The sequence below is a fragment of the Doryrhamphus excisus genome, chromosome 4, assembly GCF_030265055.1.
Source record: "Doryrhamphus excisus isolate RoL2022-K1 chromosome 4, RoL_Dexc_1.0, whole genome shotgun sequence".
Taxonomy (NCBI): Eukaryota; Metazoa; Chordata; class Actinopteri; order Syngnathiformes; family Syngnathidae; genus Doryrhamphus; species Doryrhamphus excisus.
In genome coordinates, this window is record NC_080469.1 from 2258986 (window position 1) to 2275578 (window position 16593).

The window sequence follows — 16593 nt, forward strand, 5'->3', positions numbered from 1 at the left end:
TAAATTAAATTTTATTTTATTTTATTTTATTTTATTTTATTTTATTTTATTTTATTTTATTTTATTTTATTTTATTTTATTTTATTTTATTTTAGTTGAGTTTAGTTGAGTTTAGTTGAGTTTAGTTGAGTTTAGTTGAGTTTAGTTGAGTTTAGTTGAGTTTAGTTTAGTCATGTACCGAAGTACTCGGTGATATGACCATCCAATGCCATAATGGGTACCATAGTAAGTGTCAATATAGTGATATATATAGCACATCATGACTGGTTCAAGACTCTTCATCCTTGTATTTAGCAAACATCAACTGCTTGTATTGTTTCTTGAATTGGCTCATCGTTGTGCATTGTTTGATTCCCTTACTCAATCCATTCCATAGTTTGATTCCACATACTGAAATGCTATGGCTAGCATAACGTAGTCCTAGCAAATAAGTACATGCATGCACAGTGTCAGACCTGGTAGTTGTCTGTGGCATCACCCAGCAGGCCTCCGAAGGTGATGGCATTTGTGATGCATCCCAAGTAGATGAAGAGCACAGCAGAGATGGACTGAATGTGGAAACCCTCGTAGAAATCGCTGGGTATCCATGGTAATTTGCGTTTTATGTCCAGGAACAATCCACCGCAGAAGCTACAACATGAAGACACAAACGGTGATTTGGATGTGGAAATATTTAATACTCAATGCATATCATAACCAGCTTTCCATTTCCGCCCTTTTTAAGTTTAACATGTTGCGAAATTGCCACTCCAAATTGTCCATAGGTATGAATGTGAGTGTGAATGGTTGTTTGTCTATATGTGCCCTGTGATTGGCTGGCCACCAGTCCAGGGTGTACCCCGCCTCTCGCCCGAAGACAGCTGGGATAGGCTCCAGCACCCCCGCGACCCTCGTGAGGATAAGCGGTAGAAAATGAATGAATGAATGAATTAACGTTGTTCTCCAATTTTGGATCAACATTTGCAATAAAAGCAACTGTGGGAACTATTACTTTAGATTCAGCTCAAGAACCTTTCCCTTTTCTCTTCAATTGCCATTGTTCACTGGAGGCATAATCCAGGTTTAAGCCCTAAATGTGCCTAAAACGTTTAGTGGTTAGCGCGCAGACCTTACAGCTAGGAGACCAGGGTTCAATTCCACCCTCGGCCATGTCTGTGTGGAGTTTGCATGTTGTAGTGGGTTTTCTCCGGGTACTCCGGTTTCCTCCCACATTCCAAAACATGCTAGGTTAATTAGCGACTCCAAATTGTCCATAGGTATGAATGTGAGTGTGAATGGTTGTTTGTCTATATGTGCCCTGTGATTGGCTGGCCACCAGTCCAGGGTGTACCCCGGCCTCTCGTCCCCGAAGACAGCTGGGATAGGCTCCAGCACCCTTGTGAGGAAAAAGCGGTAGAAAATGAATGAATGAAAAATAAAATAAAATAAAATAAAATAAAATAAAATAAAATAAAATAAAATAAAATAAAATAAAATAAAATAAAATAAAATAAAATAAAATAAAATAAAATAAAATAAAATAAAATAAAATAAAATAAAATAAAATAAAATAAGCCCCGCCCTCGGCCATCTCTGTGTGGAGTTTGCATGTTCTCCCCGTGCATGCGTGGGTTTTCTCCGGGTACTCCGGTTTCCTCCCACATTCCAAAAACATGCTAGGTGAATTAGCGACTCCAAATTGTCCATAGGTATGAATGTGAGTGTGAATGGTTGTTTGTCTATATGTGCCCTGTGATTGGCTGGCCACCAGTCCAGGGTGTACCCCGGCCTCTCGTCCCCGAAGACAGCTGGGATAGGCTCCAGCACCCCCGCGACCCTTGTGAGGAAAAAGCGGTAGAAAATGAATGAATGAAAATAAAATAAAATAAAATAAAATAAAATAAAATAAAATAAAATAAAATAAAATAAAATAAAATAAAATAAAATAAAATAAAATAAAATAAAATAAGGCCTCTTGCCCGAAGTGTCCTCAGTGAGGATACGCGGCATAGAAAATGCTGCCTTTGTATTTGTAACAATATTACAGCCAATCAGAGGTTTGATAATTTGATTTTTCTGCCCAAAATATTGCTAAAATATGAATAAGCCTTTTAGTGGCAAAGCTGTGTCAGCCAGCCAGATAATAAACTGAACTGAACTTCTGGGAGTTTGTATTTATACCCACATAAATGTCATTTATCTGGCAAAAAAAAAAAAACAATTCATGCCCATAAAAGTGATGTTTATGCCGGGAACCCACCGTCCAGTGAAGGCCAGCTCCTCTCCTAGTTCATGTTGTGCTGGCATCTCCTCGTCTTCAGCCAGACCGCCTCCTCCACCTGCTGTACCGTTCATCTGCCCCAGTTCATTTAAGGAGAACACGGACTTTCTGAAAGAAAAAAAATATCTCCATCGGTTAACTCATCCCGTTGACAGATGTGTTGAACTCAACACTTAAGTATAACTCCAACCTTTTGTCTGCCGAGGGAACTTTCTTGGGCGGCTCAATACGGATTTTTGGATCCCACTCCCCTGGTGGGAGCACAATGACCTCATCCAAAAACTCATCTATGCCTGCAATGAGGTCTTCGCGGTCTCTGGCTTTGTAGGCAACATCGCTGAAGAGCTAGGATGGAAAAGACATAGTGAGGTTTTATTGCAGTGGAATCTGTTTATTCTGACCAGATTGTCGAAATATAACGGAAATGGAAATCGGACCAGCAACTGCGGTGCCAAAGACTCAATTTTATTTCAAATGACATTTTATACTCAAAGAGCTCCACTGCTTCAGTCATTTCATTGCATGTATTGAAGACCACATTGAAGGTTTTGAAGCCTTTAGTTGCTGTGGTAGAATCCAGGTGATGTTATCGGCCAATATTGGCATAAAAACGAAATATCAGATCATATTGATATCGATACTACTATTGGTATCGTCCAATATCGGCATAAAAACAAAATATCAGATCATATTGATATCGATACTACTATTGGTATCGTCCAATATTGGCATAAAAACAAAATATCAGATCATATTGATATCGATACTACTATTGGTATCGTCCAATATCGGCATAAAAACAAAATATCAGATCATATTGATATCGATACTACTATTGGTATCGGCCAATATCGGCATAAAAACGAAATCTCAGATCATATTGATATCGATACTACTATTGGTATCGGCCAATATTGGCATAAAAACGAAATATCAGATCATATTGATATCGATACTACTATTGGTATCGGCCAATATTGGCATAAAAACGAAATATCAGATCATATTGATATCGATACTACTATTGGTATCGTCCAATATCGGCATAAAAACGAAATATCAGATCATATTGATATCGATACTACTATTGGTATCGTCCAATATCGGCATTAAAACGAAATATCAGATCATATTGATATCGATACTACTATTGGTATCGTCCAATATCGGCATAAAAATGAAATATCAGATCATATTGATATCGATACTACTATTGGTATCGTCCAATATTGGCATGAAAATGAAATATCAGATCATATTGATATCGATACTACTATTGGTATCGTCCAATATTGGCATAAAAACGAAATATCAGATCATATTGATATCGATACTACTATTGGTATCGTCCAATATCGGCATAAAAACGAAATATCAGATCATATTGATATCGATACTACTATTGGTATCGTCCAATATCGGCATAAAAACGAAATATCAGATCATATTGATATCGATACTACTATTGGTATCGTCCAATATCGGCATAAAAACGAAATATCAGATCATATTGATATCGATACTACTATTGGTATCGTCCAATATCGGCATAAAAACGAAATATCAGATCATATTGATATCGATACTACTATTGGTATCGTCCAATATTGGCATAAAAACGAAATATCAGATCATATTGATATCGATACTACTATTGGTATCGTCCAATATCGGCGTAAAAACGAAATATCAGATCATATTGATATCGATACTACTATTGGTATCGTCCAATATTGGCATATAAACGAAATATCAGATCATATTGATATCGATACTACTATTGGTATCGGCCAATATTGGCGTAAAAACGAAACGTCAGATCATATTGATATCGATACTACTATTGATATCGTCCAATATCGGCATAAAAACGAAATATCAGATCATATTGATATCGATACTACTATTGGTATCGGCCAATATCGGCATAAAAACAAAATATCAGATCATATTGATATCGATACTACTATTGGTATCGGCCAATATTGGCATAAAAACGAAATATCAGATCATCTTATTTTGTGTCGAAAAATAAAAATTAACATTAAACGTTTATTTAATAATTTAATAATGAAGAAAAATGTATTTGTTAATTTGTTTTTTGATTCGCTTATTTATTTTTCCCATCTTATTTTGTGTCAAAAAATAAAAATTAACATTAAACCTTTATTTAATAATAAATAAAAATTTATTTGTTAATTTGTTTCATTTGTTTTTTGATTTGCTTATTTATTTTTCCATCTTATTTTGTGTCGAAAAATAAAAATTAACATTAAATGTTTATTTAATAATTTAATAATGAATCAAAATTAATTTGTTAATTTGTTTAATTTGTTTTTTTGATTCGCTTGTTTATTTTTCCATCTTATTTTGTGTCAAAAAATAAAAATTAACGTTAAACGTCTATTTAATAATTTAATAATAAATGGAAATTAATTTATCATAATTTATAATAATTTATAATAATTTAATGTTTTTTCAGAGAACCAAAAGCACTGAAAAAGTGGAGGGTATATATATATATATATATATATATATTTTTTTTTTTACCTGATGCTGTTGTTGTTTGACGTAGTGACAAAGTTGACAATGATACAATACGCCGACATAAACAGACTTTGGTCATTAAACAATCGGCCGTGCATGTTGACGTCAACATAAGCAGGACGTACTTGTATGAGCACTAAGCACATCGATATATAAATGATTATCATTTTCGACCTCCATGCTGGCCTTTGGGGACTTGTTAAGGACTTGTTAAGCATATATTGTGGAAGCCATATTGGCACTTTGAACCCTGCTAGATTTTCATTCATAAACACCTGCCAATCAAAAGCTAATTATATGCCTCAGGCTGTCACAGGTCAGAGGGCGCATCACTCAGAAAAGAAAATTAGAGCGGTGACTCAAATTAACAATGACATTAATCGTTAGTCGGTTTCAGCGACGTGGATGGATGGTGACTGGCCACAGCATCAGGTGTCGATGCTCAGTGGGAGTGAAAACGTTAAAAGCTCTTAGTGGGGCTTAACATGTTAAATTATTAGCCTATTAGACAACAGATATATTTACCCTCAAGTGGTTGTATGCTCATTGATTTGCTGGAGTTCTGGATCTTTCGACACAAAATAAGATGGAAAAATAAATAAGCAAATCAAAAAACAAATGAAAATTACAAATGAATTTATTACAAATTAATTTTTCTTTATTATTAAATTATTAAATAAACGTTTAATGTTAATTTTTATTTTTCACCACAAAATAAGATGGAAAAATAAATAAGCAAATCAGACAGTTTTGCTCTGATCAACCAATCAGAGAATGAGAAAGTACTGATGTCACTGTTGGTTGTCGAGTTGGTCCTACACTACAAATACTACAAACACTACAATTGAAATTGTATGACAGTGCTTCTGATTGTGTTTAGGCCAGCAGAGAAGACATTGATGGCCATGATTTAGTTACTTTCCACTCTACTCCTGTTAATGATATACCTTACCACAAATGACTGAAGTAGCAAAGTATCAATATCGTGATTTGAGAATCAAAGTACCAGATAGGTATATATATTTCAGTAGAGATACCAATAGTAGTATCGATATCAATATGATCTGATATTTCGTTTTTATGCCAATATTGGACGATACCAATAGTAGTATCGATATCAATATGATCTGATATTTCGTTTTTATGCCAATATTGGACGATACCAACAGTAGTATCGATATCGATATGATCTGATATTTCGTTTGTATGCCAATATTGGACGATACCAATAGTAGTATCGATATCAATATGATCTGATATTTCGTTTTTATGCCAATATTGGACGATACCAATAGTAGTATCGATATCAATATGATCTGATATTTCGTTTTTATGCCAATATTGGACGATACCAATAGCAGTATCGATATCAATATGATCTGATATTTCGTTTTTATGCCAATATTGGACGATACCAATAGCAGTATCGATATCAATATGATCTGATATTTCGTTTTTATGCCAATATTGGACGATACCAATAGTAGTATCGATATCAATATGATCTGATATTTCGTTTTTATGCCAATATTGGACGATACCAATAGTAGTATCGATATCAATATGATCTGATATTTCGTTTTTATGCCAATATTGGACGATACCAATAGTAGTATCGATATCAATATGATCTGATATTTCGTTTTTATGCCGATATTGGACTATAACATCACCTGGATTCTACCACGGCAACTAACAGGCTTGAAAACCTTCAATGTGGTCTTCAATACATGCAATAAAATGACTGAAGCAGTGGAGCTCTTTGAGTATAAAATGTCATTTGAAATAAAATTGAGTAAAAAAAATGCTTTCAAAAAACAAATTAAACATTCATTCATTCATTAAACAAATTAAACATTCATATCAAGGCGGGACCTCAAACTAGCGTCCGGCGGACCGCATTTGGCCCGCGGGCCGTGAGTTTGAGACCCCTGGGCTAATAAAAGCCATTTCTTCACCACCCACATTTGTGCTTTAATGATTCCTTGACTGATGAACTGAAACCAAGGCATGCCCTTTACAGCGTCCAGTCCGCTCATTATTCAAGAATGACGCCCGACTTACCCGATTGTAATGAATGCATCTCAAAAATGCATCCCAGATATTCCACAGAGCATTCCACAACTTACATCATCCACCATCAGGGTTGCTATGGCTCGGCCTATTTCATTATACGACTTGGCCTTTCCTTGGGGTCCCAAGAGAATAAAGAGGAATCTGTGCAATGATGGAAGCAGTAATACGGATGGATGTACATGGGTACAAATATTTGATACTTCACACAATATTACACAATGCCTGATGTGTTTCACACCTGGTGGGTACGGGCACCTCCGTCAGACCTCCGAGTGTTGTCGCTTGGGAAAGGCGCACAAAGGCAACAAAGGGTTTGTTGAGAAAATCCACTTCCCCCACGAGCACGTTTGACGCCTCGGCATCTCTGGGGATCTTCTTCATGAATTTGTTTTTCAGCTAATAAAGGGAGAGACGGAGAAAGATATTGTGGCATGAAATAAAGAGCACTCGTTCACCAACAATTCATACTTTTTTTTTTTTTTTTTTTTTTTTTACTGAAAACGCTTTTTAAAAACGACTTTTCAATTTAGAAATACTCTCAGTATCAGGTCGGTTAAACCCGATATTCTTTGATACCTCAGTGAAAAATGCTGCCTTTAATGAGGTGATGGTTGTTTTTTTTTTGGCCATAATAATTAATAGAGTTGAGCTTGAGACGCCATTAGACACACTAATTCAGCGGTCTCATACTTGAGAAATAATAATAGAAAAAAAATAAATGTTAAAAACAGCTGTAATTTTACAAGAATAAAGTGAAAATATCAAGAGAAATATGAGAAAAATTTTACGAGAATAAACTTGCAATTTTAGGAACAATTATTTTAGTAGCATAGAGCTGAAATATTGCATTTTTGTAATAATATTATGAGACGTAAACAAAAAATGAAGTTGTTTTTGTGGGGGTTAATATTACATGAATTAAGCGAAAATATCACAAAAGAAAACTTCAGAAATTTGAGAATTTTAAAAAAATATATTTTGGAGAATTTAAATAAAAAGAAGAGTTTTTTGTGCTATTATTTTTAGGACAAATACACATGGTGGCGCTGTATTAAACCCTAAACCAGTGGTCTCAAACTCGCGTCCCGCGGGCCAAATGCGGCCCGCGAGATGCTACTTTGAGGCCCCCCACCTTGATACCAAAGTTTAATGTTGAAATGACAGCTTAAAGCTGTGTGCACACCGGACACAATTAACATGATTTTTGCCCCGCCCATACTGTTTACCCTACCCTGTTTTGCTTTGGATTAGCAATGAAGCTAAAGGCTTATGACGCTTATGGGTACAAATAAATGCAGGAAATGATTTGGAATAAAAGGGAAAATACACGTCAAGATAAAGCATCTCATAAAAACATGTTGTTAAAGTTACGACGCTGGAACTGAGTACGATGCTAACTTGCTAATTGCTAATTCATGTTCATGTTAAATAATAAAAAAAGTTTCATTCAAAAACTGCATTTTGTACTACTGTAAATGCAAACTCCACACAGAGATGGCCGAGAGTGGACTTGAACTTGGGTCTCCTAGCTATGAGGCCTGCGCACTAACCACTCGACTACAGTGCAGCCCAGATTTTTTTTTCTCCATTAATAATAAAAAAAGTTTCATTCAAAAACTGCATTTTGCACTACTGTAAATGCAAACTCCACACAAAGATGGCCGAGAGTGGACTTGAATTTGGGTGTCCAAGCTGTGAGGCCTGCGTGCTAACCACTTCACCGCCGTGCAGCCCGGATTTTTTTTTCTCCATTAATAATAAAAAAAGTTTTATTCAAAAACTGCTTTTTGCACTACTGTAAGTAAATGCAAACTCCACACAGAGATGGCTGAGAGTGGACTTGAACTTGGGTCTCCTAGCTGTGAGGCCCGCACGCTAACCACTTCCCCACCGTGCAAGCCCAGATTTTATTTTTTCTCCCTTAATAATAAAAAAAAGTTTCATTCAAAAACTGCATTTGCACTACTGTAAGTAAATGCAAACTCCACACAGAGATGGCCGAGAGTGGACTTGAATTTGGGTGTCCAAGCTGTGAGGCCTGCGTGCTAACCACTTCACCGCCGTGCAGCCCGGATTTTTTTTTCTCCATTAATAATAAAAAAAGTTTTATTCAAAAACTGCTTTTTGCACTACTGTAAGTAAATGCAAACTCCACACAGAGATGGCTGAGAGTGGACTTGAACTTGGGTCTCCGAGCTATGAGGCCTGCGCACTAACCACTCGACTACAGTGCAGCCCAGATTTTTTTTTCTCCATTAATAATAAAAAAAGTTTCATTCAAAAACTGTATTTTGCACTACTGGAAATGCAAACTCCACACAGAGATGGCCGAGAGTGGACTTGAACTTGGGTCTCCTAGCTGCGAGGTCTGCACGCTAACCACTTTTTCCACCGTGCAGCACATATTTTTTTCTCCCTTAATAATAAAAAAAGTTTTATTAAAAAACTGCATTTTGCACGATTGTAAGTAAATGCAAACTCCACACAAAGATGGCCGAGAGTGGACTTGAACTTGGGTCTCCTAGCTGTGAGGCCTGCGCGCTAACCACTTCTTCACCGTGCAGCCCAGATTTTTTTTTTCTCCCTTAATAATAAAAAAAGTTTAATTCCAAAACTGCATTTTGCACTACTGTAGGTAAATGCAAACTCCACACAAAGATGGCCTAGAGTGGACTTGAACTTGGGTCTCCTAGCTGCGAGGCCTGCATGCTAACCCCTTTTCCACCGTGTAGCCCAGATTTTTTTTTTCTCCATTAATAATAAAAAAAGGTTTCATTCAAAAACTGCATTTTGCACTACTGTAAACGACCTCAGAGAAATATGCAGACACGTCGGCGCCTGCATAGAAGGTGCGTTCAAGAACCACACTGACCTGTTTGCACGGAAAGGTAATTTTCTACCAACACAATAACACCCAGTAACATGACAGCCTTGCCAGTAACCCACAGCCTGAATCTATAGAGCCATGTGAGGGTCCAAGCACGCGGCCTGAACAATGAGATCCATTTTTTTTTTTTTTTTTTTGCCAGCTCAATATTGATACAGACAATGCAGCAAACTATCCTTTTTTCCACTGTCACACGTGACCTACTATAGGTCTGGAAATACAACCCCCGGCACGTTCAATCATTCCAAACACATGAAATATGAAACCTATTCCTGCATGAGCGTAATTGAAACAACACTAGCACATCCAGGAATCTGTCTTAGCATGTATCATTAGGATTATGATGCCTTCAATGAATCTGTTATGTATGTGCACACCTCTCTTATGACGAAGAGTAGAGGCACCGCACACCATCAATGATGAAACATCAATCCAACCCCTCGGTAATCTGAACAATAATTCAAAGTGGAAAATGAATACAGCAGAGTGATATACCTCCAGGCAGAAAAATAGCTATTTTCATATCATAAAATACATAAAAAAGAACATGAATTGAGACATCAATTGGATGTGAAACCAATGTTGGAATATAGAAAGCAAAGAGGATAGTCATTCATATAATTATCATTCATACTCTTTGCACTACTTCATTGCACTATTGTACAGATTGCACTTGTACATACAGTAAAGTCTCGTTATATCGATATCGGTTATATCGATAGTACTGCGTATTACGATACTATTTTCATTTCCCGGCAAATTTCTAGTCTTTTCTGATATAATTAGTTCCGGTTAGTACGATACCCGGTTATTACGATAATCCGGTTACTACGATGCCCTTTTCATCTCCCGCCAGCCAATTTGGTCTGCTTATATCGATACAAAAGCAGCTTAAAGCTGAATCAATATTTGCTTAAGGCAGGGGTCGGCAACCTTTATTATGAAAAGAGCCATTTCACCCCCTTGCTCACTAAAGAAAAATAGCCTGGAGCCGCAAAACATAGTATGTTTAAAACAAAATTGGAGGGAATTTGGGGCTATCAAAGTAGTTCAGATAAGAAAAAAAACAAGTTGGAGTACTCTTGCTAGTATTATATTAAATATAAACTTACATAAATATAGGTGTAAATTACTGTAAACTTACCTGATACCTGAAGTTCCAATGTCGCTGTTTTATATGATCTCTAATTTATTTTTTAGAATTGTCAAATAGCTTTGGGAAAGTATGAAAAGTATTTATAAAGTATTTTCCTTAATGTTTACCTGTGAGAGAGAACTGAATAGCATCCTGTCTGCTCATCCTTGTACTCATCCAATCACCAGTCAGAACTCAGTCAGGATGCATTCATGGACTCACACAAAGTTGGATTTTTTTAAAACTCATTACAAAGACATGCTTTTTCCCCACTGTGGTGTTAAAAAATATTCAAGCATTGCAAAGGGAGCCACAACAAAGAGGCTGAAGAGCCACATGCGGCTCTGGAGCCGCGGGTTGCTGACCCCTGGCTTAAGGGTTTCAACACCACCATTAGCGAAATCTGTAAACGGCGTATTGTTTGATTTTCGGCTAACACCGTTTCGGCTTTTCCACCGACGGACGGTAATTAGAGGATTCCAGGTAATTAATATGAGTTAATAAGTATTAAACAATCTTTTGAAGTAAAGGAGTAAATATTTGTATCATTTAGAGGGAAGATTCAGTGAATAGACTTAGTGTTTTCAGACGTGTTCAATATTCTTGGCACTAGCTTTACTGATAAATTATGAAAGTAAACTTACGGTATTGCTTGATCAAAGACGCAATCTCTTGTTGTTTGAAATAAATCAATAATAATAAATAATAATAATAATAATACATTTTATTTGTATAGCGCTTTTCAAGATACTCAAAGACACTTTACAAAAGAATGAATAGTTGAATAGAGCAAGTAAACAGAATAAAAGACACATCAAAATACAACATTCATTGGTTAGTACACAGTTAAAAAAAATAAAAATAAAAAAAATAAAATAAAATAAAGCGGGGGCGGGGCACAGCAGTCAGATATAGAAGGTTAGACATTAAAAACAGATTTAAAGAGGTGGGTTTTGAGTTGTTTTTTGAAGGTGGGAAGGTCAGGGCAAGCACGGAGTGAGTGGGGGCAAAGAGTTCCAGAGAGTGGGGGCAGCGATGGAGAAGGCTCTGTCTCCCCAGGTTGGGAGCTTGGTCTTACAGGGGAGTGCCAGGAGGTTGGAGTCTGTGTCTGTCTGTGAGATATGGGGGGGTCAGATCGTGGAGGGCTTTGTAGGTGATGAGAAGAATTTTGAAGTGAATGCGTTGGGGGACGGGAAGCCAGTGGAGGTTTTGGAGGACAGGGGTGATGTGTTCACGGGAGCGGGTGGAGGTGAGGAGGCGGGCAGCGGAGTTCTGAATATATTGTAGTTTGTTGAGGGTTTTGGACGGTGTACCGTAGAGAATACTGTTGCAGTAGTCCATTCTGGAGGTGATGAATGCATGGATTAGGGATTCAGCGGCAGAGAATGTAAGTGATGGACGGAGTCGGGCTATGTTCTTAAGATGGAAAAATGCAGTCCGGGTGAACTGTTTGATGTGGGGTTCAAATGAAAGGGTGGGGTCCAGGAGGATACCAAGGTTGCGGATGAGCGGGGATGGAGTGAGGGTGGCGCTGTCAAATTGAAGATGGAAATTATGGGTGGGTGCCGTGGTGTTTTTGGGACCGATGATGATAATATCTGTACACTTGTATCTTAAAGATGAATATGATAAGTAAATCTACAATACTAGTAAACATCAAAAGGGATGAAAGCAGGTATAAATTGGATTTTTTTAAAGTATTGCAGAATAAGTAATGTAAACGTTGCAGTTTTTGTTTTCCATACATGTATTTAATTGTGTTGTATTCAGATATCTTTTTATCGTTTGCAATAATCACTGTTTTTCATATGTACATGCTAGCGTTTGTGGTTTCTCTCGCGTGTATAGAACAACGTCGAGTGCATTATTGAATATTTACTCAGAGTCACTATTACTAGAGTGCGTTATGAAAATAATAAATGTTGACTTTTAATGCAGTTCGGCGCAGGATCGGATATATCGATAGTCCGGTTATATAGATATTTTTTCCGACTCCCGAGAATATCGATATAACGAGACTTTACTGTATTACTGTAATATCTTGTTGCATTCATACATCATACTGTTTATAATTCATAATAATAGGGCACATATAGACAAACAACCATTCACACTCACATTCTATGGACAATTAACCTAGCATGTTTTTGGAATGTGGGAGGAAACCGGAGTACCCACACGGGGAGAACATGCAAACTCCACACAAAGATGGCCGAGGATGGAATTGAACTCAGGTCTCCTCGCTGTGAGCCCTGCGTGCTAACCACCGCACAGCGAGTGCAGCCCTCTATGTAACTGAAACCTGATTTTGCAAATGGAGGAAGTGATGTAAGTCTTGTGTAAAACCGATCCTAGATTATTTGATTAATTGATTAATTAATTGATTAATTGCACATGTGTGGTTGATCCACTCTAATGTAGTCTATCACAGGCTGTAGCATCCCACAAATGACCAGGATAAAGGATGGGTTCTAGAAGGAAGACTTACTTGGTCTGTGCTGGGTGTGTCTGCAATGTCATTCATACTGCGACTCTGAGCGTGACCTGGAGTGTGACAACAATAACACAAAGTACAGTAAACCTCGGATATATCGGACTCGGATATATCGGAAATTCGCTCAAAAAAGAACCAATTTTTCTGTAATGCATTTCCAATAAAAATTCATTGCATATATCGGATTTTTTTATAACGGATTTCGCCTATTTCGGACAAAATCTCCAGTCCCGTTCCAATGCATTTCCATTAAATTTCCCTCGCATATATCGGATGGCCGCATCGTGGCGCTCCGATTCGCCGAATCGTGACAGGCCGCTATACGACGTCATTTGCAGCGTTTGCAGCGTTGCCTGCGCGTCCAGGTACATTGGAAACATAGTCAAGGAAGTGCCTTTTTATAACGGATAAAATCCGATAAAATACGCATATACCGGATATAAATCCGATATATGCGTAAAACCGACATTTTCCGGTATACGCATATAACGGATTTCGCTTATATCGGACAAAACCAGTGGGAACAATTGAATCCGATATATCCCAGGTTTACTGTAGTTAGCAATAGTTTTATACAGTAAACCTCGGATATATCGGAAATTCGCTCACAACGGACGGATAAAAAATAACCGATTTTTCCGTAATGCATTTCCAATAAAAATTCATTGCATATATCGGATTTTTTATAACGGATTCCGCCTATTTCGGACAAAATCTCCAGTCCCGTTCCAATGCATTTCCATGAAATTTCCCTTGCATATATCGGATGGCCGCATCGTGGCGCTCCGATTCGCTGAATCGTGACAGGCCGCTATACGACGTCATTTGCAGCGTTTGCAGCGTTGCCTGCGCGTCCAGGTACATTGGAAACATAGTCAAGGAAGTGCCTTTTTATAACGGATAAAATCCCATTTACGCATATACCGGATATAAATCCGATATATGCGTCAAACCGACATTTTCCGGTATACGCATATAACGGATTTCGCTTATATCGGACAAAACCAGTGGGAACAATTGAATCCGATATATCCGAGGTTTACTGTATTGCAAATTAATGTGATATTAACAGTTTTTCTACAACTTCCTTAGCTGATGGATTATTTTCCGACATAAAGAGAACCCTTTGACTTTCAAATTTTTTGTTACGGAAAGGGGTCATGATGTATGTTTTTGGCCAAGTCAACTTAAACATATTCCACTGTACTCTCAAAAATGGATATGAATCTATAATCAAACACTCACGTAGGCGACCGTAGTTGCCAGGCTGCTGTTTGATCCGAAGGTCTTCCGTGGATTTGTTATAATTGGGCACGGGCGCCGCGCCTGGCGCCCCTCTCTGCCCTGTCGCTCGAGCTAGCAGTACACAAAAGACAGATGCAAAAAAATGAAACAGAGTGACGGCGATGCATTCGAGTGCATCAATCAGCATTCACAGCGGATAGCTTGTGGAAATGTGATAATGAACTCATCAAACAAGACATCCGCCGGGGGGGGGGGGGGGGGGTGACTTTTTGACTCCCGTGCAGTCATCCATTCACAGATTGAGACACATTTGAATAATAGCATCATCAGAAGGTGTCGAGTTATTCAAATCACATCCCAAAGCACGGATTTTAGTGGCTTGTCCAACATGGACTTTCGGACGGAGTGTGTAAATACTGATTTGAAGTCATTATACGTATATATTATACATATATATATATATATATATATATATGTATCGTGATAATGGCACTCACGGGTGGAGGAGCCGGACTTTCCGATGTCAGCTAGAGATCGATGGATAGGCTTCTTGGTTTGGTGTCGATGTTTCCTCAGCAGAACAAAACTGATCTTATCTCGGAGCTCAGGAGCTATCATGCCCTCCTCGATCTGTCTCTCGATAATGTCATCTAGAAAACACATATTCGCAGAGAAAAACACCGGTAGCCATTTTGCATGTTATTAGTGTGCAAGAACCTATTTTGATACCCAGTACCTGATTATGGGCTTTGCACTGCAATGCAATGCAATTGCACTGCTTGCTTTGCAGCTGTTAATGGGACTTGAGGCTGTCTTGCTAGGTGCTAGCATGGCAGCCGTTAGCATGTTAGCATTTAAGCTAATTCACTCATGTCTAAAGGCGAATGCACACATGGCATTAGGCAAGGAGGATATAGGACAACCTTGGCACTTTCTAATCTTGAGGCTGTCTTGCTAGGTGCTAGCATGGCAACCTTTAGCATGTTAGCATTTAAGCTAATTTACTCATGTCTAAAGGCAAATGCAAACATGGCATTAGGCAGGGAGGATATAGGACAACCTTGGCACTTTCTAATCTTGAGGCTCTCTTGTTAGGTGCTAGCATGATGACTGTTAGCATGTTAGCATTTTAGCAAATGTACTCATGTCTAAAGGTAAATGCACACATAACATTAGGCAGGGATGATATAGGACAACCTTGGCACTTTCTAATCTTGAGGCTCTCTTGTTAGGGGCTAGCATGATGACTGTTAGCATGTTAGCATGTTAGCAAATTTACTCATGTCTAAAGGTGGCACTAGGCAGGGAAGATATAGGACAACCTTGGCACTTTCTAATCTTGAGAATCTCTTGTTAGGTGCTAGCATGATGGCTGTTAGCATGTTAGCATTTTAGCTAATTTACTCATGTCTAAAGGCAAATGCAAACATGGCATTAGGCAGGGAGGATATAGGACAACCTTGGCACTTTTTATCTTGAGGCTCTCTTGTTAGGTGCTAGCATGATGACTGTTAGCATGTTAGCATTTAAGCTAATAAACTCATGTCTAAAGGCAAATGCACACATGGCATTAGGCAGGGAAGATATAGGACAACCTTGGCACTTTCTAATCTTGAGGCTCTCTTGTTAGGTGCTAGCATGATGACTGTTAGCATGTTAGCATGTTAGCATTTTAGCAAATTTACTCAAGTCTAAAGGCAAATGCACACATGGCATTAGGCAGGGAAGATATAGGAGAACCTTGGCACTTTCTAATCTTGAGGCTCTCTTGTTAGGTGCTAGCATGATGACTGTTAGCATGTTAGCATTTTAGCAAATTTACTCATGGCTAAAGGCAAATGGACACATGGCATTAGGCAGGGAGTATACAGGACAACCTTGGCACTTTCTAATCTTGAGGCGCTCTTGTTAGGTGCTAGCATGATGACTGTTAGCATGTTAGCATTTTA

The 16593-nt window shown here is 37.9% G+C and overlaps 1 protein-coding gene across 3 annotated transcripts in view; it reads right to left on the minus strand.

Moving 5' to 3' along the window:
* The window catches only part of slc4a5a (solute carrier family 4 member 5a), a 55181-nt gene that overhangs the window by 23285 nt on the left and 15303 nt on the right, over window positions 1–16593 (minus strand). For all 3 annotated transcript variants that reach the window (XM_058070075.1, XM_058070074.1, XM_058070073.1), the window contains exons 6-13: window positions 15142–15294; window positions 14645–14755; window positions 13394–13449; window positions 7122–7279; window positions 6937–7024; window positions 2451–2605; window positions 2240–2368; window positions 456–630 (exon numbers count right to left, since the gene is read on the minus strand). In XM_058070075.1, coding sequence (XP_057926058.1) covers window positions 456–630; window positions 2240–2368; window positions 2451–2605; window positions 6937–7024; window positions 7122–7279; window positions 13394–13449; window positions 14645–14755; window positions 15142–15294 — 1025 coding nt within the window. The remainder of the gene's footprint in view (window positions 1–455; window positions 631–2239; window positions 2369–2450; window positions 2606–6936; window positions 7025–7121; window positions 7280–13393; window positions 13450–14644; window positions 14756–15141; window positions 15295–16593) is intronic.